The sequence below is a fragment of the Phoxinus phoxinus genome (genome assembly GCF_949152265.1).
Source record: "Phoxinus phoxinus genome assembly, chromosome: 7".
Lineage (NCBI taxonomy): Eukaryota > Metazoa > Chordata > Actinopteri > Cypriniformes > Leuciscidae > Phoxinus > Phoxinus phoxinus.
Genome location: NC_136882.1, coordinates 12,120,712 through 12,140,422, shown reverse-complemented (window position 1 = coordinate 12,140,422; position 19,711 = coordinate 12,120,712). Strand labels below are relative to the sequence as shown.

At 37.7% G+C, this 19,711-nt stretch overlaps 1 protein-coding gene across 7 annotated transcripts in view; it reads right to left on the bottom strand.

Annotated features, from left to right (window-relative positions):
* Positions 1-667: 667 nt before the first annotated feature.
* Positions 668-19,711, bottom strand: part of dgkh (diacylglycerol kinase, eta) — an 89,566-nt gene continuing 70,522 nt past the window's right edge. For 6 of the 7 annotated variants that reach the window (XM_079618442.1, XM_079618440.1, XM_079618441.1 and 3 more), the window contains 9 exons: positions 18,252-18,359; positions 16,785-16,898; positions 16,563-16,697; positions 14,629-14,895; positions 13,563-13,655; positions 12,980-13,099; positions 11,803-11,908; positions 9,052-9,182; positions 668-5,332 (listed from right to left, as the gene is read on the bottom strand). In XM_079618442.1, coding sequence (XP_079474568.1) covers positions 5,246-5,332; positions 9,052-9,182; positions 11,803-11,908; positions 12,980-13,099; positions 13,563-13,655; positions 14,629-14,895; positions 16,563-16,697; positions 16,785-16,898; positions 18,252-18,359 — 1,161 coding nt within the window. In that variant the 3' untranslated portion in view covers positions 668-5,245. The remainder of the gene's footprint in view (positions 5,333-9,051; positions 9,183-11,802; positions 11,909-12,979; positions 13,100-13,562; positions 13,656-14,628; positions 14,896-16,562; positions 16,698-16,784; positions 16,899-18,251; positions 18,360-19,711) is intronic. The other variant, XM_079618443.1, reaches the window with a different exon arrangement.

The following is a 19,711-nucleotide window of genomic DNA, read 5'->3' as shown; positions in this document are numbered from 1 at the left end:
TACAGACGCATACTGTATTTCATCACTTAACAACACTTGGTAGATGTTTTAAACATCAGTTTGTAAAAATGAATGGGGGTTCTTACTTTCTGAACCTGATTGTTACGTTCCTCACATTCATTTCACCACCAGATGTCTGTCTCAAACATGAATCTGTGTAATCTGAAACTGAATTTGTACATACATGAAATGTTCTTCAGTCGAAGTGTCTGTAGTATGGATCAGAGAACAGTAGCTGTAGATATAAATTTGCAAATTAATAGTCTTTATATAGCCAGATGAGCATCTCTTCATAAGGACCATCTTCCCTGTGGTAGTGAACACTAGTAGTTCAATGCTTCCAAAAGTGTGGGCCGCGTCCCCTGGTGGGCCTCAGAGGTATTGCAAGGGGGTCGTGGCCTAGGCTAAATCAAAAATATTAAGATATTCAAAATATTATCTGTTTATATACACTGAGTGTGGTTAATGTATTCAAGCACAATTGAAATATATGTTTTTATAACAACGTTGTCAAACACCCAATCAAAATCCTTACCGTAATGACGTAGCAGTTCCAGATAATTCCATTGTGTTAATTCAGTGGTGTGTTAATGCACATTCATGTTTCATTCAATGTACACATACAAATTCAAGTGAATACATCAAACATTCACGACAAAGCAAAGTGTACTGTGTAAGCATTCAGTTTTATTGAAGAAGGAAGATATCAACTGGCAGCATTTTACCACCTCAAAATGTACATCGAAATCGAAACACTTATTTAATCAGGATACAAAAATACACATCTCAGTGACCTCCATATTGTAATAAATAGTTAACCATGCATCTACGATAAAAAGGCACAGAAAACAGTCACTTAGTAGTCATAAAAATTACCTACTACTTACCAAAATCATCCAGATATCAATACAAGTGACTACCGTAACATTATATCCCAATAGTGAAAACACATACACATCAGTTGTTTAACCTTAATAAATATGCAAGTATTGTAAATATACCTATACATGTAGTCTTAAAAATGAAACTGTGCCATCGTAAACACAATGTAAACAAATGAAACTCACATCGCACTTCTCTTAAATGGATATAAATCATGTCAAAGATATGTGACCTTGCTCTACAAGTTCCTCAAAATGAATTTGTTTTTGAAAAACCAGGCAGTTTACAGCTTTTTACGTTCGCCATCGTCGATGAGCCGAGGCCCACCGCCACTTACAGTCCAATGAAAAACACTCACGTGGTGGCTTGAGGACCGAGGTTCATGTGATCATGTGCACATGTATTCAGTGTGGCATGAGAGGAAGACTGCACTTGAGTGTTTTGAGTCTGTTGTGAACAAATGCACTATACAGAGGCACCATAGACAAGGCCGATCTGCTACAGCGGTCAAACAGAGATCGTGTAAGGCCAATTAAACAGGGCGCTTCATAGTGTGAGCATCAAGTGCTCTCGAAATCATCTCGTGTCTTTGGTAATGATTCTAGCTAGTTGGGGAAATTACCTTTAGCAATGCGGTCATATTTGAAAAGCACATCACTACATTCATTGGTGTTTCAGAATGCGTGGAGATACGTGCACGTATGTTTTGATATTATGTCATGTAACCACAAACAGAACTGTTGCTTGAAATGCACCATTTGATTGTCGGATATGATCACAGCATGATAGGGTATTTGTCTGTTCCCAATTAATAGACATTTTCTGCACTGATTTTGGAGAAAAATGTCGATGGGATAAATTTAAATCTGGTAAATTGTGTTAAACAGAGAGTAATGCACACTTAGTGGTAGTTGAAAGCATTAAATTGGCCAAAGTATTTATAAAAATAGAGGGGATGTGTAAAACTTGAACAACTGCCGATGGATTAAACAGCCAACCAATAATGCCAACAGGCAGACACTGAAACCTCAGTAGGTGCTCACTCCTGAGAAAATACGGGAAGTGAGAGACAATAAGTTTCCGATTAAACCGCAACTTTGATTGCTGAAAAAAGCAGGCTATAGTCTGTAGTCTGCGCTGTTGTGCCTTTATTATGGACGCCAGTGGTTCTCAACTGCTGCATGGGCAACACATACAGAAGGCATTTAACAGTCACAGTTGTCTTTAATGTCTTTAGTTGTCAGATGTCTTTAAGTACTATGTACTCACATAAAAAAAATAAAAAATGTTGGGTACAATGTGCTTATTGAGTTCATATTGTATTGCAAATCACTTTTCCTGCTACTGAGGTGGGTTAAATGGATAGTTCACTCAAAAATACACATTTTGTCGTCATTTACTCACTCTCATGTTGAGTTTCTTTCTCTTTGAACACAAAATTAGATACTTTAAAAAATGTGGGTAACAAGAAAGTTGACGGTAGCCATTGACTTCCATATAATTTTTTTCCCTACTATTGAAGTCAATGGCTACCGTCAATTGTTTGATTACCAACATTCTTTAAAATATCTTCTTTTGTGTTCAGCAGAAGATAGAAACTCATACATCGTGAGTAAATGACGACGGAATTAAAATTTTAGGTGAACTATCCCTTTAAGGGTTAAAGGAAGGTGCAATGTGTAATTATACAAACAATTAACTACAGCTGTAATTACATGCAGGTATTTTTTAAAATGTAAGCATAATGTAAAATCATGTATGTACACATTAATTGAAATGTTAGTACATAGTAGTTAAAGACACTTAATATAAGGTGGGTCCCTAGCATGTGGCCCTGGGTTTACACCGCCCAAAGGACGGCCCTGATGGGAACCAATTAACTATATAATTGACTATAGTTAGGACATAAATAGAATAGGCTTATCAACTGTTAGAAGCGAAGACACAATTTTTTCCTCATCTTTAATTTTGTGCGTCCAGCATTACGCGCCCAATCAAACTCTATACGGTATTAAGTTCGTCTTTCGTTTGGCAAGAGCTAGATATTACGCAGCTGCCAACATGGACAAGGCCAAACGGGTTCACTTACAACAAGAATAAACATGGTTTGTGCCGACCACAATGTGTTTTGTGTGGTGAATTATTGGCTGCCGAGAGTATAAAACTCAACTGACATTTAGAAACCAAACACACAACCTAGAAAAAGTGTAAAAATCACTTCTACTGTTTGTGCATTTACAATATTATCTATATTGTATGCGCTTTTTGATCATATTAATGACTTTTAAGAACCTTTTTTGTGTACAATAAACTATTGAGCTCTACGTTTGGCGCCATGTTGAATGTAAACCAACAGTTGAGAACCAGTAATGTATTCAATTATTGATTAATGAATGCTGTCATGTAATCGAGTCTCATTTTTAGTGCTATCGTTTGATATAGTGACTAAACTCTTCCTGAACTCTTCAAATGTGTATTTTTCTTTTAAAAAACATCCTGCTCGGTTTTACCCAACAGACCAAACCCAGTCCTCCAGGCCCGTGCTCGTTCTCCACATCCGTTTGAATTCTCACTTCAGGTAAATTGTGGGTAGAATTGCATTTCTTGGTAGGAAACACCACATCTTTTTCCGACACTCGTTCTCTCTGTATATATACAGCATCAACTACTACTTTGATGTTATCGAACACCCTCTAGAGAAACATTATAATATAATATAAACTAAAATCCACTGTTATGAGTCCCATGTGCGCTGTTGGTTGGGAAAGCTACGTGTAGCTCAAAGTTCAAAATTTTCCATTTAACAGAAAAAAAAAGAGGCACAACAGTTTTATAGTCGGTGTGAGGAGACATCCAGCCGTCTAGCAAATTATCCTGGAAGCACGGTTAGACAGGATCAGCAATTTGCTAATGGAAGATTTATGAATTTTGGAGAGAAGATGGCATGATTTGTCCACCATGATCCGAAACCAAAAACAAAAGGTGTGTGAAGTTTATCTTTTAAGTTTTCCATGGAAAAACCTCACACAATAAAGCATAATAGAGAAGAAATATCAAAATAAAACAATATTGCACCTTCCATAGAGTACAACAGCACTTAACGTGTAAAGGCGATTACCAAACGTCATAATTCACAAAGGTGTTATGGTGCTCTATACACAAATAAATGTGCCATCTGATAATATCATGTAAGCGCTCTATTATACAAAGGCTTTACTCATAACTGAAGTTAACAGTTTAGACTTTTTAAACGTATATACAGTGCATATATTAACAAACATCTCTTATACCCTGTAATGCCACCAACCAAATGTAGATGATCCTATAGAACTTGCGCTGGGTTCGTGAACTCAGCAAATATCAACTATGCAATGTTGCAGGTCAACTGCAAAAAGTGTCTTATTCAAAACAACAGAAGTCCTATTTCAACTAATGTATAATAATACGTTTTAAGCCACAAACAGATGTCGTGTGGATGTTACAGATTTTTTGAAGAATATTTGACGGGGGGATTTAAAGTTTTCGGGGGACATTCACTTTGGTACATGATTCACCGCGATGTCGACTTACCTAACGTCCTACTGTAAAGTTAAAACATTTCTTACCAATAAATATGGCACATGACACTGCTTTTGACACAAGGTTTCCATGCAGACAGTTAAATAGAAACAAATCAGCAGTCTACTTGGACCAAAAGGGATGCTTCAGTAGTAACAAATGGCATTATACTAAATCCATATAAAACTTGTTCAAGTGTTAGTTTGTACAATAAAAAACAAGACGCAGATCATGCAGTAAAATAGCTATCCAAATATAGCAAGCATACCATGCATCAGTATGTCACTGTCGAAGGAAACCCCTTTTGACCTTTCTTGGACTGCACCGCATCACTACGATGATTGCCGTTTGATTGCGATACTCCATCAGTCTTTTTCCCGACTCCTTAAAATGTAAACAGTGCTGTCAAAAGCAGAATATTGCTGACACATCACATCGCCCTCCTGTTGTTGCCATCTACCGCAAGGCAAAGAGCCAGTGAGCTCCTCTCGGAGAAAACGCTGTTTTGGAAGTCCTGTACTGCTACTTGATTTGGATCTTTTAAAGAGGCCAGAGGTCGCGTGCACGATGAGAATTGCATACCTGATTGTGCCGTTGATGCAATAAGAGAGGAATGGCTTTTCTATGGGTCTAAAAGTCTCGGACACAATCCTTGTCGATTTGGCACCGGCACTCGCTTCTAAAACAAACATTCCTAGCTTTTCTACAAGCTATTCCTACACGAATCGACGACAGCAAAGCGTCTCGCACGCCGGAGCTCCGCTTCAACTCCTCTTCGCTCACGGACGGAATGTGTGTTGACGTCTCACAGGTCCACCATCGAACTCTTGGCCAAGTCCTTAGTTCCCTGGAGAATTCTCTTCATATGACCCACCTTCGAGATCCCCAGATCCTAGTGGAATCAGACAAACAGAAGTGCACTCAGAATGACGCTCGCACCAGTCCACTAAATATTAGAAGATTGAGGATTAAGGGCAAGAAGATACACACAAATTGTATTTTTCAGATTTTCTACAAACAAAACAATAAATTTTTGATACTTACAATCACTTTTGGATTCTTTGTATTACTTAATACAGATTGTATTTCACCATAGATATCATAAACCAACTTAGCTGCAGTTTAACCCAAGTTTAATCCAAGTTAAATTGTCACTTTCAGAGTCTATCACACATTCAAAGAAATTAAATTTGGGGTAACACTTAACTATTTTACAGTGTCCTTGTTACACATCTTACATGTTCTTACTATAGTAATAACAGCAATGCATGCATAATTACAAGCAACTAACCCTACCCGAAACTAAACCCTTACCCTGAAGTAAGTACATGATAATTCATATTTCCACTTGTTTGTGTATCTACACTGTAAAAGGGAAACCTTAAAAAAAAAAGTGTAAGCAAATTTGTCTTAAATTCAAAAGTCAAATATAGGTACAAATATATGTTTGAATATTAATATATTATATATTAATATATATATTGAATTTGAAATATATATATATATTAAAATAGAATTGAAATATTTTACGTTCCATGCAAGATAATTTTATTGTCGTATCTGTATTTTTTATAAATATTATTAGCATATTAACTGTAATAAATTACCAATGATCATTTAAAAACAAAAATAAATGAATACTCACATTTCTTAAAGGGTAAGATTTTCAAGCAGCTTAGTTTTGTTGCAATGTCAGTAGTATTAAATGAACAATGTTTACTGTGTTACCCGTACCGAGACATCCCCATTTTATTGTCAGCAAAAGTCCGACAGATGATGTAAAACACACAGTATTCGGGGCCTTTTGGTGGACCTTTGACAGCTTCAGGGTTTCTATGAAAACTAAAGATTCTTCCACATTTTTGCATCCCTGTTCACAGACGAATCCAGTGCATTATGGGTGTTGAAGTTTCCCTACCTTTTTGATCAATGGAATGTCACAGCCCCTTTTTCACTAGTCACGTAACACTGATCTACTGAACACATATCCAGCCAAATTTGAATAAAAGCCCATCTTGCCAGTGGTGAATTACCCCTTTAAGTAGGAATATTTATATTTCATTCAAACTATGTGATTATGGTGTGTGGAGTCTTGCATGTGTGTTTTGAAGTATTAGCAATAAACTTAATCAGTTAAATGATTGTCAATTTAGTATTCTTATATATATTCCTTACTCAAGTGCATACCCAAAGTATAATGAAACCATTTAAGAAGTAGGTTTGAGATAAAACCACAGGAAGGTGACATCTAGTGGAAGTTAGGCTGATGAAAATAAGGCATAACACAGATACAGATACAGTATCAAATTTCAAACTTGGTTTGGTTAACCTCGGGTTAAAACAATGCAGCAGATCTAATGACACAGCAAATGCCCCATTATCCCACAATACCACTCAATTTTAGCTTGACTGGTTTACAGTTGAAACACTCAGATCTATTTCTGTCCTAAATGTTTTTTTTTTTTTTTATCTATTTGAGGACATCCCTTAAGACAGAATGAGGTTAAACCAGAAAAATGGCAGGGACATTTGAAATGGGAGGACATAACAGAGGAGTAAAAATGGCACAGTCCAAGGTTCACTAGTGCTTGTGATAAGTGTGAGCAGAAAACCAAACACATAAACATTCAGCACTACGCAACACTCAGCTGCTCTTATGAACCCATTGTGTAATTCGTCAACATTGTTATTTTGTACAGTTTTATTGCTTAAAATAGCTCCACTACACAGCTATAACCGAATAAATGCTGTAAATAAGGCCCTGTTTACATCTCATATTAGCATCAGTCTCAACGGAACAGCACTACATACAGGTGTACATGGAGTCTGGTTTGGGATTTGATCACTCAAACAAACTTCATGCAGAGGTAGTCAGAAAAGCCTGTGACAACATTGCATTTGTAGTGTTAACATAGTATATGTAATGATACATTATAATGCAGTGGTTCTCAGCTGGTTTTTCTAGTGTTTTTTCCTCCCTTTAAAAAGTTTATATTTTCCCATTCTAACTATGGTATTTTATTTGCAGTTTATAGCAAACCTAGTGGTGGGTGTTCACACGACACCGTCTTCAACTAAAAAACGAAAACTTTTCATGCATTATGGCCATTCATTTATACAATAATGGTAGCCTGGAAATCTAGACGCACCCTAGCGGCAGCAAAATTAATTTTGCCAGGGTAGTCTAGCAACTCTCTGTTGGCTTTCGAGCTGGAAAAAACAAACTCTAGTCAGGCCAATCACATCGTGTATAGAGTCAGTGGGCGGGCTTAACATAATAACGGCAGTTGTGACGGTTGAAAACAAAGAATGGCTGCTGCTGCTGCTGGCGAACAGCGGTCTTTCGAATCGGCTTTGGCCGCGACTCTGGAGGACTTGGAGTTAAGTTTTTCTACGAGAAAAGAACAAAGAACAGCACTGAAGTCATTCTTAAAAAAGGAAGATGTGTTCGGAGTTTGGGAAAACGCATGGGACTCACTCAGACACAACCGTTCCTTGCTCTGGTTGGTTGTAGCTCTATCCTATTGCGTGCAGAGGGAATTTGAAAGACAACCGTTTATCCCGCCCCTCAGATTGAACCATGCCAATGCTGAGTTGCCAAGCTACAATAATGGCATTTTGCGGGGCCTGAGACGTCATGCGCATGCGTATTACATGTTCAGTCTACGTATAGACATGCGCGAGTACTTGACAACCAAAACAACAAAGTGACATCGCCAACTACTGACCTGGCATGCATGATACAGTGTTTTAGTCGTTTTCACAGATCTGTGAACAGGGATCTTTGACAATGTTGTCATCTTTATATGAAACCTTTCAAAAATGCAAAGGAAAACCGTTTCCATTTTTAGTAAATCGTTGTCGTGTCAACTGACTCACCAGTTGAGAACCACTGTAATATGCAGTGATACAAATATATGGCTGAATTAAACCAGTATGGCCATTGAGCAGCGTTTACTACAGTAAAGTTGAGCGAGTGGATCGGGTATTACAATATTATTGCTTTCACTGTATTTTGCCATTGAGCAGCGTTTACTACAGTAAACAAAACACACTTATTTCATTATTACATTAATATCTCACCAACCCCAAACTTTTGAACAAAAGTGCAGTCAAGAAATCAAAGATTTCTTACGATCACATCACCTGAGATGGATGTTCATACCAGGTGTAAACAGGGCCTGATATGCTTGAAGTTGTCACCAAATCACACACACACACACACACACACACATTCACTGTACTCATGAGCTACACAAACAGAGGCATGTCGGTGTGAATCAGCCGCGCTGACGTCTTTCGAGCCTAGCCGACTTAAAATAACCCTACGTGTGCGTCAAGGTGGCTACTCGTGTAAGTAATTTGAGATCCGAATGGCACTTGCACAGAGGAAGCCAAGCAGAGCAGTGCAGCACAAAATAGCAAACAGGGTGACAGGTAAAGATGACAGAAAGAAAGAGAGAGAGAGAGAGAGAGAGAGAGAGAGAGAGAGAGAGAGAGAGAGAGAGAGAGAGAGAGAGAGAGAGAGAGAGAGAGAGATGGACAGAGAAAAGAATGTTTTGGGTTGTTCTGAGGGACATGGTGAGGCACAGAAAGGGGTTGTGTGTATACCTTGAGGTCTCTCCTCTCCAGGTGCAGGAGCTCGGAGCCGCGGATGTCGTGGCGGATGAAGGTGTCTTTGTATTCCCCCAAGCTGAGCTGCTCCAGCCAGGCGGCAACCTCCTCAGTGCCCCACCTTTGAACTACACAAGTACAGAGCGAGAAGCCCCCTTCAGTGTCCAACCCCCGTAAGAACTCGCAAGAACACAGGCAAACAGGGTCAGGCCGAGAGGAGGAACAAGTCAAAAAACCACCACAAAAGGAAAAGGGGACCAAAAAATAAATCAAACAGGAAAGAGAAGACAGAGAGAAGTGGCGGCGGCAGCTGGCAAAGAGAGGGTTAAACAGGTTCGGTTTGGTCACTGGCACACCCAGAGGCGTTTCTGGCATGCAGGTTATCACAGTGGCACGTCCACCAGTATCCCATTCAGAGCAGACACAGAGACAGGAGAGACAGCAGGAAGAAGAGGGAATGGGAGGCTGAAGCCTGTGCGACCTAACGCTCCTAAAGTCCTGCGCTCAGACCGTCCAAAATACCAAAATACAACGCACTCTGTTGTCGTGTTCAATCCCCGTAACAGACGTGCGCCTCAAATCCAGCGCGAATCTACGTTCAGTTTAAGAGTGTGGGTGAATATCAATCTGTTCTGACAGAAAAGAGGTAGAAAAACTATTTTGACTCCCTCGCAATGCTTTTTTGGAGAGTATGTGCAAAGTGTGTACAGTCTTCAGATATCAGATTTCAGGGAGGATTAAAGGTGATGTGTGTAATTTGTTTTGATACGAAGGAAGAATTCATCGCTCGAGGACAGCGCCATCAAATCCGCACTTGAGAGTCACAAGCATAAATATCAATTCTGCTTTGTTTCCAAGATTGTAAACTGAGCAGGACTTTTGGACAGACGTAATTCTGATCACATAGTCTGTGTACTTAGATGTTGCCATTTTTCTGAAACCACAACTTTGAAAAGGAAAGGAATGTTTTTTAGGGATGCACCGATATGAACATTTTGCCCGATACCGATAACCGATATATTGGCCGATAAATCTAAATCCAAATTTTTATATCATTTTTGAGAGCCTGATTACAAAAACAAAAGTCTCACCATTAAAAGCCATGTCCCAAGCACACAATTATAATGTTCTCATTATAATTTTATGCAGCCTATATGACAGCACATGTTGCACTTAACTATACTTTCCTTTTTTGAAGGGATTCCAATCATATTTCAAGCAATTCAAAAACATCCCGGGGAACAGTGCCTATCTGAAGTGTCTCAGCTGAAGGAAATAATGCATCATTTATTGGCTTTAATATATCGGCCTAATTATCGGCTGATAACATTAAAAATGATCATATATCGGCAGATACCGATATGGTGGCAGATATATTGTGCATCCCTAATGTTTTTAATGCATCATTATTGTTATGGTTATTAATAATAATAATTCATATTAAAGAGCAATTCAATGATTATTATTAGCATGAACTATTATTGTTCATTACATGAATAATATTTTTTCAAAAACACTCTTTTGCATAATTTCTAATCAAAACAAAGCAAAAGGTGACACTAAAACACTAACAACAACAACAAAGATAATTCAAATTTTTGCCTATTTTTGAGTTTTTTCTCCAACTATACATATTTTATAAATATTTCAGGTACCGGTACATTAATCTAAAGTGTGCTAAAGGCACATAAATACAAAATTATTTTTATTATGAATTAATTAATAATACACATTTTTAGAGGTCGAAACTGATTTTTTCTTCACCAAATATAATGAAATCAAGAAATCAAATATTTTTGATAAATTCACCCCGATAGGCACATCAAAACGTAAGGATCTTGGGCACTTTATATGTCAGTCACACAGTCTCTTCCTGTCTAAATAGGCGGATCCTTGCCAGAATAAGCTGCAGTGTGAACCAAACTTTATGAAGAAAGTCAAAAGTCGGGCCACACAAGATTGACTTCCTTATGAACAGACTATGGCACTTTCCAAACATTGCTCTGTTTGTTTGAGCGTCCTAAACATCAACTTCTACCTCAACCAATGACAAGAGTTTGGGGAAAGACTCTCAGTTTGGCAGGAGTCTGGGCAGAATGAGCGTTTGGGACATTTATTCAGAAAACAATCATTATTTGTGCAATACCATTAAGTGCTATTAATGCTAGAAATTACACACTTCACCTTTAAGCATTTACATGTGCAATATGTTGTGTTTGGGTTTCTATTGTTGTGTGAGCGGTTTCTATTGTCCCCCTTCTGTGTGGTACACCTTGGTTTGTGCCTGCTGTTCATGTGTAGACACATGGACTGTTTCTGACTCACAGGACAACACCATGACCAGAGGAGTGCAGGGGTGCTCATGGATGGTTGGGTTGGACTGAGGACCACTGGACATGAACAGAAAGTCCTCTCAGAAGAGGATGTACATGCTGTATGGCGCTCTATATAATCACACAAGCGGTGTGTCTCTGCCTCCATGGGCTTCAGAGATCTGACATCACTTCCTTTAACAGTTCCCCATATTGTCAGCAATTATGAACAATCTTTTCCCCCCAAAAATAATTCTGTTTTTGTATCTTTTCCAATGAAATGTAACACTAAAACAGTTTTACATGACAATGAATGCAAAAAAGCATGAGGTATCCGTGATTTTAGTGTCCGTCTCATGTGAGGATATTCAAGTAAATGCGGACACACGCGCACACGCACACGCACACACACACACGCGCACGCACACACTCTTACCTGACTGTGGACTGGACTTCTTGGGGAGTTTCTCTTTCTTGAACTTTGGCACTATGCGAAACATGCCACTCCGACTGTTTCTTTTTCCGTACTCGAGGGAGGGATCCTGCCTCACACAAAATGACCTGTCAGTCTAATAGGAACTGCAAAACATCCATTCAGTTCATATTTGTTAATACATGTAAGGCTGTGTTTACACTGCAAGTCTTAATGTACAGATCTGATCTTTTGACCATATCTGATTTTTTTGTCCTGCCCCGTTTACATTGATTCACTGTAGACACGTCTGGTATCCAATATCTGTTTACATTAAATGATTCTGTTGGTGATCTCTTTACTATGCGACATGGTTAATCCTCAGGCTTTGAGTGGCCGTACTAAAATAATACATATAATTCATGATGGGTGGCCATGATTATTTGCCAGCATTGATAAGTTAAAAGCTGTCATGGATGTTTGCAGCCCAAAATCTGACTGAACGGATATAGTCCGGAAACAAATGGTAATTTTAATTTGTTATTTTATCTACAAGCTCGTTAGATCTAGAATTCTGAAGTGAAATAAAGTAGCGGGGTAAGATCAATTTGAATTAATTCGAATGAATCAACAAGACAGAGATTGTGAGTTTGCGTGTGTGCGTCTATGTAATAGTGAAGCTCGTTAGTTTAATTACAAAAACAGCAAATCTGTCTCACCGTTGCTGAGAAATATAATGTAGCTTTCAATAACGAAGCTGTTTTTAATTATAAAATTCACAGGGGAGAGGTTGACAACCAGTTTCTATGCTCCTGAATGTTTCTGTGTTTGTGCAATTTCTTAGCTATACTGTATATAAAGTTTCCATTTTAGTGGAAGCACATACAGACACGTCTGCTTCATAATCCGACATTAAAAAGCTATCTTTGTTGGGAAAACGTGACGCCCTCGACTTGGAGTTCCCAGGGGAATCGGATATGGGTGTTTAGACACAGGTCAGATGTCCAGATATTAGATATGTATCTGATTTAAAACCACATTTGGAAGTGGCTCATTTTTAAAAACTATCCCTGCAGGAAACAGGTGTAGGTAGATAGCTGACTAATTCGGTTCCTCTATATAGACCTTACATCTAGGCACACTATATTTAAGGGATTTATTCTCTCTGTTGCTCTCAGTTACAGCTTTTTTTTGTGCTCACCTCCTCGTCGTTGGGCTGTAAGATGTGGTAGAGCCACGGGATCTCCGCCAGCTTGCCCAGTTCAAGCTCCACGCTCTGCAGGGCATTGGACAGCAGCTCTTCATGTGGAGGGTCCAGTTGCTACAGAGATAAACTCACAGTCAGGGCTTACATACGGTAGATCTCTATCAGAGCGCTCACAAGACAAGATTACACATCAATCCACTTCCAGGTTTTGTGCTGGTCTATCTGGTGGACTAGTCAAATGCATCGGTCATTCTGCTGAGGGAAAATGTTATTGATTAGCATTTGAAAGTTGCGCTTTCATACCTTAGGATTCCTTTTGGAGGCAATTATGTTTCATTTAATATAAGCTGAATGAAATTTCGTAATGAAATTGTGCTTTGTATCAGATGCTTTTTCTAAAACTCCCTAAAAATGGATAGCTATAATATTTGCTCTGCATCACAGTGTGGATTATTCTTTCCTATGGGGACCTGCTTTGCAGCATCATACACATTTATGCCTTGGAAAAAGGGAATGAGAATGAGCTTTACATTACGTTACAAACATTCAATCCAGATCATGTTCACAGTGAACTCACCAATGGCACTCGTCCTACTAGCAGAGACTCAGTCTCATTGTGCAGAGCCTTCACGGTGCTCGCCACCTCAATGGCAGTGTTTCTTGTCAGGCTCTGAGGAGAACAGACGAATCAGGACGTGAGAATATACCCATGAATACGAGACTTGTATAAACTATGAGCACAAATGTTGGGTTCCTAATGTAAAAATAAAATACCATTCATTTTCTCATAAGAGAAAACTATTTTTAATAATAATAACACAAAGATTTTCATACAAAACTACCATGAGCTCTGAGATCGGTAAGCCATTTTATGTGCTTAAAAAAAGTGTATAATAGCGTATATCTACAAACACTAGTAAAGAAACTACAGATCCACCAATCGGAGAATTGTGTCTTATGTCCAAATATGCATTTATTTGATCAAAAATACAGTAAAAACATTAATACTCCAGTCTTCACTGTCACATAATCATTATAATATGCTGATTTGATTCTCAAGGAACATTTCTTATTACTATCAATGTTAAAAACAGTTGCACTGCTTATTCTTTGATTGACTTTAACTAAGAGTTAAAAAGAACAGCATTTATTTGAAATATAAATCTTTTGTAACATTATAAATGTCTTTACTGTCACTTTTGATCAATTTAATGCATCCTTGCTGAATAAAAGTATTAATTTCTTATATTTATACGTAAAAAAAAACATACTGACCCTAAACTTTTGAACGCAAGTGTATATTGCATGCCTAAAATTAAAGACTATACATTATATTATAACTTGATTATGATTCAGTGAAGTAATCCACAATGCTTCAAGTGAAGAGCAAAAAATAATTTGAGAACAAACCCTTTTCCCGTTGCCCTGTAACCTTTTTGTCCGATTTTTCAATACTTTTACTTCAAATCAACGTTTGATTCACATTGGAGCACAACATTAAAGACTATTATCACAAAACAATGTACCTATGAACTCTTTCACACCAAACCCAAAAAATAATACTGTGGTGAGCTGTCGTTGTTTTGAATGGAGGGAAAGTAGATTTGTGTGGCAGTGGTGTGAACAGTGCTGGCGTCGCTCACCTCGGGGAACTTGGGGTGTGTTTTGTTGATGGCGTGTGAAGAGGCGTTGACGGCGTGGGCCAGCTCCTGCTCGAGGAGTTGGTAGTTTTTGGCAGCCTCACAGATCCTGGTGATGAGATCCTCAGCGGCTCGAGCGCACATCTGGATGAGCGCGGCCTCCTCCTCTGTGGCCAGATCCACAGAATGCTGAGGATACAGGTGAGGCCTCAGCGGAGGCTTGTCGTATTTCAGCTTATCCTCCCAAGACTTCAACGTGTTTTCAAATGCCTTTATTCAAAACAAATACAGAAGTCATTTAAAGGACAGTGAGTTTTAACATCCAATGTTTAATAGACACAATTCACACAAACAGCCCAGTGGTGACAGATCTGGACTGGTTTCCTGATCTTAGACACTCCAGGCAAAACCGTTTATTCAGGCACTGGTCAATTTTGAGATTTTGGGCTATTTTTGCTTCCATAACATTTCTCATTTCAGACTAGTGGAAAGACAACATCTGAAATACATGTAAGTGTTTTGTTTATAACGTCCGAGTCGTTGATTTAAATTACAATGCATATCTTAAGAGGCTGTTTTCTCAAAATTAGTTTTTTGTCTTGCATTGAGCTCGAAATCTACACTTCAGTAGTGCATACACAAAAAACACATTTTTACAGTTTTATTATTTTTACAGTCTTTGGGAAAGTTACTTTTTAAAGAAAGTAATTTGTTACGTTACTTTTGCGTCACTTTCTCTCTGCTTGTTTGTTAATAACAAAAAAAACAAAAACAAAACCAATAGTTAACATCAAAAGTGAAATGAACAAGCCTCTCAGGCTGAAGGAAATGCAAATTCACGGCTGTACAGTAGAGGGCGCCGCTCAAACAAACCAGATGTGCTGCCATTTGTGATTGCAGAAGAAGAAAGTTCAACACTCTTCAGCAATATATACAAAAAAATATGAAACACAAATGTGGTTTTATCTAGTAATTTTTGCTTATTATTACTGATAAAAGCTGAATTGGATCATTGAAGGTCAGCAGCAAAGATATTACCTAATAAAGTGAGATTAAATACATAAAGTATATTTGTGTAATTTAACATTTTTAATTATTGCAGGTTTGCCTAATATTTTGAGTTTGCATTTCACTGTTTTTATTCATTTTGAGGAATACTTAATCTGTTTTTGTGCAGGTGAGAGGAGTAAATGCATGCTCACATTTAGTCAAGAACTACAATAACATTATGGGTTTTTTAACACAGCACACACAAAAATCCTCTATTTGACTTTTTGTGTGATAATTTACTCAGCCTTATGCTTCTCCGACACCAGAAGCTATAGTGTATCTTAAGAAGACTTGGAATATTGCACACAAGTCTTATTGACAGCATTTATGATAATTATATGGTGTTTTTTGGAGCTTATTGTCAGTATAAACCACTATCCACTTTCCTTTGAAAGTGTGTCTTTCATAGAACAACAGAGAAAAAAAATGGTCCAAACAACATGAGAGAGATATACACTAATGTCCAAAGTTTGGGGTCAGTAAGAAAATGACTTTTTTATTCGGCAAGGATGCATTACATTGATCAAAAGTGACAGTAAAGACATTTATAATGTTACAAAATATTTCTATTTCAAATAAATGTTGTTCTTACTATTCATCAAAGAACCCTGAAAAAAAAATATCACGGTTTCCAGAAAAATATTAAGCACAACTGTTGATAATACACATTTTTTTTAATCTTTCAAATAATTATTTAAATTGTACAAATATGTTACAATATTACTGATTTTACAGTATTTTTGATCAAATAAATGCAGCCTTGGTGAGCATAAGAGACTCCCAAACGTCTGAGCGTTAGTGTTAATGATGGCATTTTGAATGAATTATTCCTTTAACTGTTCTTTTCCACTGTTCTATGGTAATATTGTTCGTCCAGAATCACTCACCCGGTCTCTTGTCAGCATCTGGGCCCGGTTCTTGTGCTGAATCTTGATGACTCCAGGAGGTTGAATCCAGGCCTCTCCGTCCACCTGGACAGGCACTCCTTCATCTCCCAGGATGGTGATCTTCACCGTGCGACACTGAGAGGGTTGAGGAGAGTTACACATCTCTATCACCATTATTCACATACTCTGCAGATCTGTCATTTGTGTGTGAGTTGTGCTTACCTGTGCAATACGGTGATGCTGCAGTTTGATCACCCTTGAGACAGCCATCTGCATACTACCGAACACAGCGACCACTTCCAAAATTTTATCATCAAATGAAGGGGCACAAAATATCTGCAGGAAAAGAAAAGAAGAAGAAAAATCATGAAAACAGCTTACCACCACTAGGGGGCTCCCTACAGACTCACACTCAAGATCCACAACCGGGGGAAATAAAAAAATCTCCTAAACAATTACTAATCCTGCCTACTATATCATATTTGATATTTCTAAAGCTTCTAAAGTCTAAACGATCAACATAATTAAGAAAAAACTTCACAATCTACTATGCCTTCCATCCTCTGATTGAAAGTTCATCGATTTTTGGCAAGTAAAAGGCCTTTTATAATTGTAAAAATGTTATCATTTAGGTTGTGATAGAAGTGTATATTTGTAGTGAAATCTGTACTGATTTTTATTACTTTATAAAAATCAGTACAGATTTCACAACAAATAGACAAATAACTTATTGTTATGTTATTAATATTTCAAGCTGAATATTTACTGGACTGGACATGATTTATTCTTTTGAAAAATGATGTTTAAAATGCAAGTAGCAAATGTGATTGAAAAGGTTTTTGTGGAATGCTTATTTGTACATCTATCAATCCTCATGTTTCGCCCCCCACAATAAAAACTACAGAGCTTTGAACATAAAAATAAGAATTTAAGTATTAACTGAAATATAAAGTGACAACTGATATTTTTATGCATTGTATGTAAGTAGTCTGGTATTCTGTTATAAAGATTACATTGATTTACATTACAAGCTATCATCATTTCATCTTTTAGTCCAAATAAATATCAGAAACTGCACCAAATAGCGTATTTTTGAAAACTATGAGCTCCATATTCTTCTCACCATATCATACTTTATGAACCATAAAAGCCTTATGTGTCAAATATGATACCTAAAGGTTCAAAAAACTGTTCAATTTAAAAAAAAATGATTTTTTTCAGACTATAGTCATGCTTTACAGGGTTAATTACTCTTCCCTCTATGAAAACACTTAGTGGACTTGAGAATTAAATTTTTTGAACTGGGTCCTCGAATGTCCAGTCCAAGATTACAGATATCTAAGCACTCTTCCCTTCTGTAACTAGACGCTGTAGCGCACACGTCGTGTCCGGAGGTAACCTCATCCTGAACGAGGCCATGTGCGCTAAAACAAACCAGCTGCCAACAGGACACTTGTTGCGAACAAAGACCCGTGTCACCCCGAGGTCGAAAAGGTTTTGTCCAGAGCCAGCTGCGCGTTAGACAACACCAGTCAACACAGGGCAAACTCATCCTCTTAACTAAACAACTCCAGCGCATTTCCTCTCTACATGGAGTCATATTTCAACTCTTAGTTACCAACTCAGAATCAGGATGGGTAGCAGTTTGAAGAGAGAGAAACCCTCATGACCTCCAGCGTCATCACTTACGTCATCCTCTTTGGTGCCGCCCCAGAAGTTGGTTCCCCCGGCGTAGCTCGGGATGTTCAGCACAGCGATTCCCTGGAGGCTGGGGAGTGGGATGTACTGGCCGTCACACTGCAGAATCAATCGCACAACCATGAGGAGCACTGGACATAAAACTGGGACAAACGCAACCGCTCGACCCCAAGCGCTTCAAGTTCTGCTCGAGAAGAGGCTCAGTTCCAGCAGCTGTCGTCTTTAAACCAGTAGATAATCATGTGCTGATTGTTCAACTTTAGACAACGTTTGACCCTTTACACAAATACGGTACAAACTGGTGTCACATTACTTAGTTTTTAAAAGCACAAATTCTGTGTTTTCAGAACGAGAACTACTAGAGATCAGTGATTCTCAACCAGGGGTCCGGGGGCCTCGGCAAACTTCCTAAGGAGGCCTCAAGATGATTTAAACATCATTTGAAATAAGTACTAAAATAAGCTAAAACAAATCCATCCATCTTCTTCCGCTTGCTAAAACAAATACAAAACAATATATTTCTTGGTTTAAATCACTACCTCAACAACCGTTTTTATTTTCTTAGAAGAACCATTTACATGGTCTTGAAAAACATGGATATACAGTATGAGGTAGCCTATTATTAAAATGTGATTTCTATACCTGGAAATATACATTATTAAAATCCCCATGGGAATTTACATTATTATATTTATGCGAAGCTCTAAAATCTTTAATTTAGAAATTGTGACGAATTGTAAAATCCTTATCTTTAAATCATCTGCCCTTCGAATATTATTGAACACAATTTATGTGTGTGTATATATATCTATATACATTTTTTTCAATGCATTTTTACAATGTATATATATATATATATACATACATAGTATTCAATAATATTAAAAAAGCAGATGATTTAAATATATAAAATACATACACAAATATATATTTAAAAAATGGGACAAAGCGGCAATTTTTAAATATTCAGTGGTCTTTTAAATCATTTTAATCACAAATCACTGGTCTGGAAATTAGCAAGAAATGCTAAATAACTGTAGATAAAGTAACTTAGCAATGTTAACAGCTTCAAATAGTTCATGAGGAGTTGAAAAATGTCTCCCAGTTCGTTTGAGTTTAATGTGAGACCAAATATTCACTATAGGGTTCAAATGTAGCCTGATAAACTTATTCACAATCGATTTACTGGTTGCAATTTGGACAGGAAAATAACATCAAATTTTCATTTGTGGGAAGCAAGCCGTTCTGCAATACTCTCCTGAACTCCAAAGCATTAACTGACTTCCACAGTGAAGTAGCTCACCAATAATACGGTACCAGCTGCTAAAAAGCCTCCGCACACAATGACAGCTCTTCCTCCACACTTCACTGTGGTAGAGATGCATTTATTATTATATTTCTCGGCAGAGTTTTGAAGACACCGCTCTGGAACATCACCATGCAACTCGTGT